Source organism: Trichoderma gamsii (assembly GCF_001481775.2).
Source record: "Trichoderma gamsii strain T6085 chromosome Unknown Scaffold_64.2, whole genome shotgun sequence".
NCBI lineage: Eukaryota > Fungi > Ascomycota > Sordariomycetes > Hypocreales > Hypocreaceae > Trichoderma > Trichoderma gamsii.
In genome coordinates, this window is record NW_020171401.1 from 84,762 (window position 1) to 95,816 (window position 11,055).

At 46.6% G+C, this 11,055-nt stretch overlaps 3 protein-coding genes across 3 annotated transcripts; 1 reads left to right on the forward strand and 2 right to left on the reverse strand.

Annotated features, from left to right (window-relative positions):
- Positions 1 to 251: 251 nt before the first annotated feature.
- Positions 252 to 1,919, reverse strand: TGAM01_v210509 (hypothetical protein; the record flags this gene model as incomplete). The annotated part of the gene is made up of 4 exons (XM_018809597.1): positions 252 to 274; positions 333 to 1,176; positions 1,215 to 1,481; positions 1,563 to 1,919. 4 exons carry the CDS (start codon positions 1,917 to 1,919, stop codon positions 252 to 254), a joined length of 1,491 nt encoding a protein of 496 aa, XP_018657200.1.
- A 3,585-nt stretch (positions 1,920 to 5,504) lies between these two features.
- Positions 5,505 to 6,220, forward strand: TGAM01_v210510 (hypothetical protein; the record flags this gene model as incomplete). The annotated part of the gene is made up of 3 exons (XM_018809598.1): positions 5,505 to 5,591; positions 5,672 to 5,767; positions 5,867 to 6,220. The coding sequence occupies 3 exons, from the start codon at positions 5,505 to 5,507 to the stop codon at positions 6,218 to 6,220; spliced, it is 537 nt and encodes a 178-aa protein (XP_018657201.1).
- Positions 6,221 to 8,366: 2,146 nt separating this feature from the next.
- On the reverse strand, positions 8,367 to 9,868 carry TGAM01_v210511 (hypothetical protein; the record flags this gene model as incomplete). Its single annotated transcript, XM_024550816.1, has 2 exons — positions 8,367 to 8,412; positions 8,739 to 9,868. The coding sequence occupies 2 exons, from the start codon at positions 9,866 to 9,868 to the stop codon at positions 8,367 to 8,369; spliced, it is 1,176 nt and encodes a 391-aa protein (XP_024404445.1).
- Positions 9,869 to 11,055: the final 1,187 nt, after the last annotated feature.

Genomic DNA, 11,055 nt, shown 5'->3' on the forward strand with positions numbered 1-11,055 from the left:
GCACCCATCCATAGGGATTTTCTATTAATAAACCCAGCGAGTCCTCTTTATGCGCCTCTGCTTCGCATTTGTAACACAATGTTCCCCTTTATCCGGATCTCACACAGTACCGAGTTCCCGGACGCTCTTGCACCATATAGTCGTTGAGATTATGATATCCTCTGAATGAATTGCGCGCGCTGAAGTGTATGTTTTCGGTGGTATTGGTCGTAACTCCTGCGTGCGACTCCTGCTCCTGTCCTAGTGCTAGCCTAGGTCTTCTCAAACAAAGACTCTTGACTCATAATATCAGGCCTATTCCGACCTTCAAGCATCAGTTACCACAAACATACCCATTCCCCTGCCTCCCTCCCGAATCGGTAGACACAGCTCTTCAGCAATCCTCATCACTGCTGTTCCGACGAACTTTCCGTTCAACGCAACCCACGAGCCCACAACATGCATCTTCCCATTATCTTCTCCAGCAGCGTTGAGAATATCGAATTCATGCTGTGTTACCTTCTGCTGGAGAGAGACGGCCTGGCCGCCCAGGTATTGCTTGACTTCACCCGCCTTCTCAAGAGCGGAGACCCACTCCTCTTCCGAGACACTGCTCCCGAAGACATGTCCCATCCCGATTCCTCCTCTGCCATTTTTGAGTACGAAACTATCTTTCGTCGCTGGCGAAGCAATCGTTTCCCGCCAGCGCTGCGATCCGGGAAGATATGAAGGGACGATGCCTTCTCTGAGTAGTTGCGCTTCGTCAGCAGTAAACACTCCTAAGGTTAGGAGGTTGTTGAGTTCTTCGAGTATGATAGCGAGGAAGCGCTTATCATGCAACAAGAAGTAGGTTCTGAAATCATTGATGCAGACGCGCGCAATCTCCCGCATGACGTCGGGGTCCAGATCCCGCAGTTCGCCTTGCACGATCTCAAGGGCCATCTGCCAGACTCGCTCCTCGACCTCATTGCCGCTCTCGGGGTTGACGACCGTGCAAGAGAGATGATATCCTGTGGGCGAGCTGGAGTCCGGGGTAAGCCGCAACTGTACCGGCGAGATGATCCGCATCGGCTGTCCAGTCTTGCCTTGAAAGAGGTTCGGGAGAACATGGACGTCTATGCCCTTCCACTCAGAACCTATTAGGATATGCCCGGGATGAGACGCATCGAACATGCTGAGAATTGCCGAGTGGAATGCCTACAAATGCCGACTGGTCAGGTTATCATTGCACTTACACAAGCGCTTAGAAGATCCATTTTACGGATTTTGTTCCTTACATCACCATCGTGGCCAGTCTTGAGACCGGCCTTGTCAAGCCCGAGCTGATCGAATGGCTTGGAAGCAGAGCCGAGCAGGAGCCAGGTGTTGAACGGAAGCCGAGCATTTATCTCGCAGATTACAGGCTGAAAGGCCTTCTCGGACGTTGCGCTGAAGAGATAATCCGGACGCCAAGATCCTTGTCTCCCGGCATATGGAGGGACGATCCCGGAGCTTGCGATCCACTGAGGAATAGAAATACGCAGAACTTAGTCTTGATGCTTGTTTTTATCTTGCTGGAGTTGCTGGGATTCTCGATCACTTACTCGGAGCACACGATCCTCGTGTTCCTCCACCGGCATTCTCGCCGGGAATCCAGCCTGCTCGTCGGAATACCAGCGCTCGATGATGCTTGTCGCGGCCTTGCCGAGAGCCGACTGTGTGTTTGAGAATGTTGTGATCAAATTCGAATTGAGATACATTTGGAAGGAGGGTATGGATATTCCCCGCCGCTGTGAGCTGGGGAAAATGGCACTGATGAGGTCCTGGATGGTCTCGGCATCCTGTGTTCTTTGTTCCCTCGAAGTGGTGAGCTCCGTGACCGGCACGGAGTGTCCTCTGCGGATGCTTTCAAGCACATCTATCTGAGAGACGACGAATGTACCTGAGCTAGGAACTGCCATTGTGAGTGAATTTCTGTTGTTTGAGGGTAATAGCTGCCGTGTTCTTCACGGGCGTTCAGTGTTGTTGCCGCAGTTTGAGGCGCCGCCCCTGAATATACATCTCTCGAAAATCTCGCCCTGCTCCACTCAGGCCAGCCCGGCTGCCCAGATAAAATTTTCCAGTCACTTTGCCGCATTGTTTATAAAAATTCTGTTGCATTGCTGCTGCTGTGGCTCAGATACCTCTGTACTGGTCTGTAGTGTCATCTGCAGTGGCCGATGCTCGGCCGCTTGGGTTAGTGCCGGTGCTCAACACCGCCACGACGCGACCCAGTTTTGTAGGTACGGTGCTGTACTACAGCCGCGGCTGCTAGAGCTTTACGAGTGCGTGTCCACCAAGCGGCACGAGTTTCTCCATCTACCCAGCAGAATAATAGGTTCGGGTAGCCACCAGGTGCAGTCTTATACCCACTTAGGCACCAGTACTAGGTCACCTGATGAGGCTCTCCGATTCCCTCCAGGCAGTACCGAAATCTCAAAGCTAAACTAGCTTACTAATAATTAGTATATAGTAATGGATGAAGATGAGGCTTCACACTGGCACAGCGTATCGTCATGGACGCCATCACCACCACAAAAGAGAAGACGAATTAATCACAGGACTCCGTCACCACAACCACGACCACCGGTTATATCCCTGTCACCTCATACTGGTTCTATCCCACAAGATAGCCAGAGGAATATTTCGCCTAGCCGCGGCTCAAGCCCCTATTCGATAGTTTCAGCGAATCGTCATCTATCGATGCAGTCAAGGATCGGCGCGCTGTCATTGAGTTACTCGACGACTATACAGCTGACAAGCAGTATGCATTAGCTATGATTCCGCTTGACGAACATACTTAGAACGGTCGAGTGGTGGAGGATTGTCGGCTGCCAGCTATGCTTTGCTAGCACTGGAAAATTAGAGCCGGATCATGATATGACTCATGAACGAGAGAAGCAGATTGTAAGAGAGCGAAATCAAATCTCCGCTGGCTAGAAAGCATAGACATACCAAGCTCGTCTTCTCGCAGTCGAGGGTGTTGCAGCATATGCGCACCCTTCCATCCTTGCAGCGAAGTCGTTATCGGTGATCATGCAGAGCAAGGTGGCGCTGATCTTAGCGTCGACACGGAAGCTCGTGCGTGGCTTGAGCAGCGGATACAGTTAGGAGAATTCTGGTTTCCCAACCTCCTTCTCATATCTGAGGCTCTCGTTCTTATGTTCTATTTCCGCCAGAATTGAAAACGCCAGGCGCCAGAACTCTGCGGATTTCCTCGTCAGCCAGCGGGACTTGCCCCTCGGCCCATGGAGCCAGAGCGTGACTTCATTAGCACGCCGCGGTGGGATAACGCTAAAGAAGTTAGTCACTAGGAAGCTCTGGTCAACTGTAGTAGAGTGTAGAGTTTAACACTATACCGGGGGTAGAGTTGGGTTGGAAGACTGGGGTAGAGTTGGTTCTTATCGATAAAGAATAACTAACCCCTATGTGCTGCATGTGCTGACTGTTTTCTTACCTTTGTGTACCTTATATATATAATAAAGCAACTTTCACTATTAATAATAATAAAAGCTAGATATATATATAATATATTATTACATAGCATGCATTTATTTTTCTATTATATAATATAGACCCTTTTGTTTCTTTACCTGCCTATCGGCTTGTTATCTGTCAACGATGTCGCTTTGCCTGTGTTGCTGATGAGACTGCCACACACCTGCAGAAGCGACACCCCGAAATTCCGCCTGGCGAGCGATGTAAAATCGTCAGTGCAGTCCAAGGAATTAACAAAATCATTCACAGGCAGTCCGAGTTAGAAAATTTTAAAATTCCTCCGCCAACTATAGAGCCAATCCCATATCTTGAGCCACCAAGATCTGATGGCATGAAATGTCGAACTTGCCCTCATATTGCTTGCCAAATACAAAAAATACAGGCTCACTGCCGCGAGAAGCACGGCTGGATAAACCCACGGAAGAAAGTGCGGCAGCCAACCCTGCAACCATTGAGCCAAGATGAGGTGCCTTCGACAGAAGGTGTGTTGTGCCAACGATTCTTCCGATCAAGAGCGGCTAGTGGCTGGTTTGAAGTCGGTCGCGGCCATACCCACCCTTCGCAAATGAAGTCCGGCAGCCACCCACACATGCCGAAAGGGAAACGGAAACAATTAACGGATGATGGAAAACATTCTAAATGCGCCGAGGCAGAAACACACCTTAATGCAGTTTTAATCAGAGAGAAACAACGCCTCGAGGAGAATAGCCAACCGGCCATATACGACCAGTCACCAAAAAACTATGCTTTTGCATCATCAAATCCTTGGATGGATCGCACCCAGTGGGATCAAATATACAAGGGCACTCGGCGGGATATCTTGCAAGCCCTTATCCGATTGCCTAATCGCCACCATCTTACAACGGAATGTTTTATAGGTCAAAGATCTCGCAAAACCAGGCAGGTACATGCAGGGAGGATCTGGCGCCTCTGGCTATGGTGCAGGCTCGATGTTGTTGACCGGTATTGAGTTGCGTATGCCGGTTACTGCAAAGGATGAACCCGCCGGCCCTATGGGTAGAATAGGGGAACTTCACTGTCGGAGCCAAAGATAGCGGTTCCTGCTGTGTCGTGCGTCGTAATAACTATACGAGGGTTGGAGTTGGAGGATGACATGGCGAAGATGATGGAAGAAGTCCTGAACACTAGTATAGAAAACTATGGAGTAGTTGAAGTGTTGAAGGTAGGCGTATGCTGAGGGCTCTTAGTCTAACTCTGGTTACGTTGGCTTGTCGTTGGGTAGACTTGTGTTTTGAGATAGGCGGCGAGCTTGGACATGTTTGGCAGTTAATTTTCTCAGCGTTGCTTGAGCTAAAAGTTAAATATTTAGAGACCAATAATATCTCACAACTGAAGGTTGGTTTGCTGGGCTAGCAGAGTGAAACTGTGCTGAGCCAAATTCACTTTAATCAGCAATTCAGCTCACTTACATGGACGAAATGTGCCTGCATCATGCCAGGTCCAAAACTGTTCAAGCCTACCAAAAGTAACCTTGAAGCAAAGCTCGCGATCATGTTCACAGTGATTTCCAAATATGAAAACTTAGACGACAGCTCAGGGCTCGAGCTCCTGCCGCTAACCGCAGATGGAAAGTTGAACGATGGTCACAGGATGTATCGGAAGCACTGCTGTCCCGCGTCAGTTGACGTCTACAAATAAGCTCACGAATAATTAAGCACGACAGATCTCGCACTCGGGATTGGGGTTAAGAAAAAATTGGCGTTAGGCAAGACGATCTCGAGAGGAATAAAAAGATAGCTAAGAAGGATTTGGCCTGCGATTAAGGTGGTGTAAAATATAAACTGTTGACAAAGAGAGCTAATTTTTTACGACGGTCATCATTCCCCGCGGAGTCTAAGTTAAAACCTAACTGCCTTAATTCTTGATAGCAGTTTCAAGGTGACCATTTGTTCAACCTCCATACAAGTAAATCATTTTGTCGGCAACGCGTTCCCAGAGGCATTCACTACCATATAGACGGATTACTATTTGCCAGATCCCTGCCCATTATGAACGTTCCTTCACCGTTCAACGAAAACACTCCCTTCATTCCCTTCATTCCCCAGCTTGGTGGCCAGGATTCAAATGTCAGAGCCGTAGGTTCCCATACTATCTTTCACTTCTACTCGCGCCGCGTAACGCATACAGCTTTACCAATCTGTTTTCATGGGTCTAGATCCAAGGTGCAATGGAATCATGCTATGGCAAGACTATTATGTCAGGTGTCATGGGCTTCGGCATGGGCGGACTATTCGGTTTATTTATGGCATCTGTAGGTTTCTGTTTCCCCTTCTCGTTTATAGCTGCTCAGAGTCGCTCCCTTGCTCTTAATTCTTTTATTTCTGGCTAATCTAGTTATTTTTAATTAAAGATGTCTTACGATACTTCCTTCCGCAGTCCCCTCCAAAGCGCCAATGGTCAACCAGCCGTTACCTCATTTCCTCTCCGCCAGCAGCTGAAAATCGGTTTCAAGGACATGGGCATGCGCTACTGGAGCATGGCAAAGAATTTTGGCAAGTTCGGCGGCCTGCTTTCCGGAATCGAGTGCGGCATCGAAGGCCTCCGAGCGAAGAACGATCTAGTCAACAGCATGGCGGCGGGATGTCTGGCGGGAGGCATCTTGGCCAAGAATGCGGGACCGCAAGCTGTTGCTGGAGGCTGTATTTCATTTGCGGTTTTTAATACAGCGGTCGAAGCGTATATGAGACAGCCGAGCGAAGAGTAAGACGGTAGTTGCTGTCTCTGGTTTGGCAAAAGTGAGAGAGAGATTTTGTACGATGATATGAGGATTTTGGAAATACTTTGGGTTTGACCATAAAGAGCATCTGCGCTGGCGTGAGGCACCGACATGGTATAATCTCCACTTCTAATATAGTATGTTTATTTATTTATAGAGATTTTATTTATGAATGCAGCTATATCAGTTTAAATAGGCCATAAAGGCAGTGCAATAAAGGGCTGTACCTAGCCCCCGTCGAAATTGGGATGGTTAGGATATCTCAAAGCTTTGTAGCCATAAAGTTCAGCTAGGGTAACTCAAGCCAGATCGCCTGGATCGCTTACACACACACACAATTTATTACGCCCGGTGGTGTCTCCTCCAATAGGGCAACTATCAATCTGTGTTACATAAATGGCCCTCAAGTTATGACTTTTCCTCATCGTAACCCATATATTGGGGATCGCTTACAGTGAAAGGCAGAATTAGTGTTCCTAAACTATTAATTAAACTACTTGAGGAGGTGTAGCTTTGGTTCAGAAGAGGTCAACAGGCAGCAATTAACATGTACCTCACTGTACCTCACTAAAATAACATAACAAGGGACAAAGAGCCGATTCTTACTCATCCCATCATTCAACCTGCTTCGTAAAGCCGGCATTATAAACTCGCTATGATAGAATTTTGAAGAAATCCAACTTTTAGTTACATGGCCATATCTATAGAATATAATAAAGAACGACGCCTCAAATTACCCGTTAACCATAGCGACAGAAAATGCTCGAAGCCAAGCCTATCAAACTACGTCATTCTCTTGTGTGTATCAACGGACTGTTTTACTCGATATGGTCACTACCGGGATGCATGCGATCATTGCATTCGGGAGAGAATACTCAAATAGTCAACTTCAAGCCATGTGGTTTTAGTGTACCCCACTTCATTAGTACAATCAGGAAGGTATTTCCGTTCGAACTCCGATACGTGCTTAGAGAACGCTTCTTATTGGAAGATTGGATAACTAAATGCCAATGGGGAAAAAAAACTCGTTCCAAGCTTTGAATCCATTATCTTTATTTAGACATGTTTTCCGTAGTCTCTGTGTAAAGTTTGGCTGACGGTGGCGAAAAACTGCTTTGTTGGCATACCAGAGGCATAAGAGCGAAGTGGAAGTGGAGAAGTGATTGGAGGCAGCATTCATGCTGCAATCCAGCGATCTGTTAGTATATAAATTTAAACGTCGACAGTAGCTTTAGCTGACCTAAAGCCCAATATTACTCTTCATCCGACTCACCACTTGAAAACGCAAACGTAAATTAGAGGAATGGTTGGCAAGCATCAGCTCCGATAACGTCACGAAGTGATATCCGATATTCATTTATTTTGTATACACAATCTAAATTAGAACATCCGGATAAGCCTGCCGGTATGATATTGAATCTGGATGAACGAAAAGCACTGCCTTTACCCTACCATCTGAATCGGCTTAGAATACTCCAGAATCTCTCTGGAAAAGCTGATCTGCGAGGGCATTGACGTTAATTTGTCCCTCAAGAACTCCCCGTCTTACATCAGCAATTTAGTTGTAAATGTCTCGCTGGATCACCACTGAGTCGCTAATCTGACGGATGTATGTCAAATCTCCTTTAGGGCGATTCCAGCATTTGAGAGACTTCTAATTTGAGATACATCTTCTACGGGTGAGACCGAAGTACCGGATGAGCCGCATGGTCCAAGCTGGGTTCGTGGTTAGGGAAAGAGAATTTAGACCGATGTCTCACGGTCCACGTCGTTTTATTTACGAACTGCTTGCCTAACACTAAGAATTCGCAGCCAGTTGTTCGAGTGGTCGCTTTCGTTGTAGATCCCTCAAAGAAAGAGGATGATTGCGACGCCGGTGGCAGACATAAGTTACCGTCTGTTTTCCACTTCTTTCTTTAGTTGACCTGCTGTCAATAAATACATAGCCTCTTGACGCAGCCTAAGTAATCATGGCTTCAGACAACGCGTCTCGCAATTCATACTTTAGTGCCTCCTGGTGGAAGACAATCATCGGCAAGGGAAGCTACGTGTTGGTTATCGAGACTTATTGATCTTAGATCGATTCAATTGTTGATGACTTAGACAATTGCATGTTGTAACTCTTAATAAGTAGTCAGCCCACTCCGTTGGGAAAGTCGACAGCGGCGACCCACGTCCGCCTATTAGCCGCCCTCGACCATTCACTTAGCCACAACCTTGGGCCGGTGACTCGCTCAAAATTTATGTATATTAGTAATAGTAACTATTGACGTGCCTATCACCTTTTCATTGGATATATCATAAATAAATTAACAGCCATATCTCTACTAGCCACAGTAAGTTGTTATTCGTCGCCAGATCCCAACGTAGATTTGCAAAGTGAATGCACCAATAACTCTACTCTTCTGCACCTTTCCACATACTGTCCATAGTCTTCTTGAGCTCGAAGATATCACAGCCTTCTCCTCCCCATTTGTGCTCAAAGAGCCTCTTTCCATGATCTGACGTTTCCCACCAAGCAATTTGGAAGCCTGCGGGATCATACGTCCACGGCTCTCCCTTTCCTCCTTTTTGCATATTCTGCCATATATTCCGGCCGTTAGCGTTTTTGTCATCTTGAATCTTTTGCAGCTCGCCTTTTAGAGCCTTGAATCTTTCCGAGTTTGGCGCGTTATCCTCAGAGGTGGTACTGTTGGATGTCTCGCCATTGTCAGACCTCGGCTGAGAACTAGGCGGGAAAAACTTGGCTTCGGGATCTTCCACGACGGTAGCCACATCCCATATATGCCCTGCACCCACGCGATCAATATCATATCCTTGAATCTTCAATCGTCCGTAGGCGTCACAGTCCGTAGTATAATAGGGGATAAACACGTCCCATCCCCCAATGCGCCGCCACGCGTCCACATTGACCAGAGTGAGAAAGTCAAAGTTGAAGAACTTGACTCCCCATTTGCTTTTGCCGGATAGTCGGGATGACTCAGCTTCATCGAGAATGTTAAGAACGCGTTCATAAAACGACGAGTATGGCGTCTCTTCTTCGTGGCTCAGAATTCCAACGTCCATGTGGCTCCAGAAGAAATATGGCCAGTGACGGGCCATTGCCACTCTCAGCATGAAGTTTTGTAACTGAGCAAAGTTAAGAAGAACAGATGTTTGCAGTATTGAAACGCCATATCTGTTACGAAATAGATCGTAGTCGAGGGAAAAGGGGTTCGACGCTGACAGGAGATTTAGATTGTTGGCGTCGGCAGTTCCGCTGTTGTCAATAATAACAATATCTTCCCTGGGCCATCCGCTGGCAATGTATCCGAGAACTGTCTGACGCATTATGGCATTATTTCTAGTAAAGGGGATGAAGAGCGGTGTTTTCGGTCGACGGCGAGGCGGCTCGTTGTAGGGCGCCACAAGTGGAAAGAAGTTGTTTCCTTGTGGTGGAAAATACATCCCAAAGTCGAAATTTGATTCTCCAAGCACAGGTACAGCTGCTGGTTCCTTATTCGATAACCACATCGGGACGACGGAGTATGGATATGATATGTTCGGAGGAGAGAAGCTAGGAAGTTGAGAGACTTCAAATAGCCTCCCAAATAGAGCAGCAGCAGCAGCAGCTAATCCAGTTACAAAGAGCAACATCTTGAATATAGGATGACATCGCGTTCTTGACGCCTTTCCATTGCTTTCTTCATCGCTATTTCCCTCGTCGGTTGGAAATTGATGGAGTCGTAGTGAGACCGCGCGAGCAGCAGTCCATCCAGGCCTGCGAGCAAATTTCGGGAACCTCGAGAAAAAAAAGCTAACAGCAGATAGTAGACCCATTGGTACTATACTGAGTACAAAATGACGATAACACAGAGCAGATTATGAGAGTTGATAAAATGTGTCAAATAGAGCACAAGTGGATCGTTACGCTAATTGTCTCGAAAATGATGGAAAGAAAACAAGGCAAACGCTGAAATGAATATAAAGGCAAACGAGCAGGGACAGGATAGTATTTGATTGGGCCAAATGATTTCTTTCAATACAAAGTACATCACCCTAATACCAAATCAATGTCCCTTAGATAATAGGTTCTTATGAGTGACTGTCATGGCTCTCTAACAGATTAAATAAACCCCCCTTGGCCGGTGTAGTTTCCACAAATGAACAGTGATCCGAGGAGACTCGTATCGAAGGGCCCCAGCGTGGAGAATGCAGGTAAAAATGGACCTAAAGCGGCTCTCGGTACGCAATCGACAGCTGCTGCTACCTGTGCTCGGCGGCTAAATTCTTTTTATTATTCCTTTTTGTCTTCTTTTAATCTCTTGGCCGATATTTTTTGGAGCTAAAATCTGATACGAGCAGATTCACTCAAGTGGGATCTTTCAGAAATATAGTGCTCATGCCGAACCTAGACCCCCCCAGATTCAAGCGACAAACAATAGTAGCTGACTAGTCTCGATATTGTTGGGCTCCTTGTGAATAATTTGTGAATGGCTGTCTTACCTATACCATGATACCTGAAGATCCCATGTCCCAAGGTTTAAAGCGAAGAGATGTACGGAGTAGCTCTACCCATTTTTATCCGTCAATGATAATGACTGAGGTTGTAAAGATTCGTCATAGTATGTTTTCTAGGGCATATCGTTCAATTATTTTCGACTAAATTTCGTTAGTCCTCCGATACTGAAAATATATACTTTTATGCGAAAGACTTTATGGTGCAATATTTCGTTGATCTTCGGACCCAGCTGTCTAATGAGACGTAGCAATGTCGAGATAAGTGAATGGATACTGCCAAAAAAAAAAAAAAAAAGGAGGGGGGTGTTTTGTTTTTTTTTTTT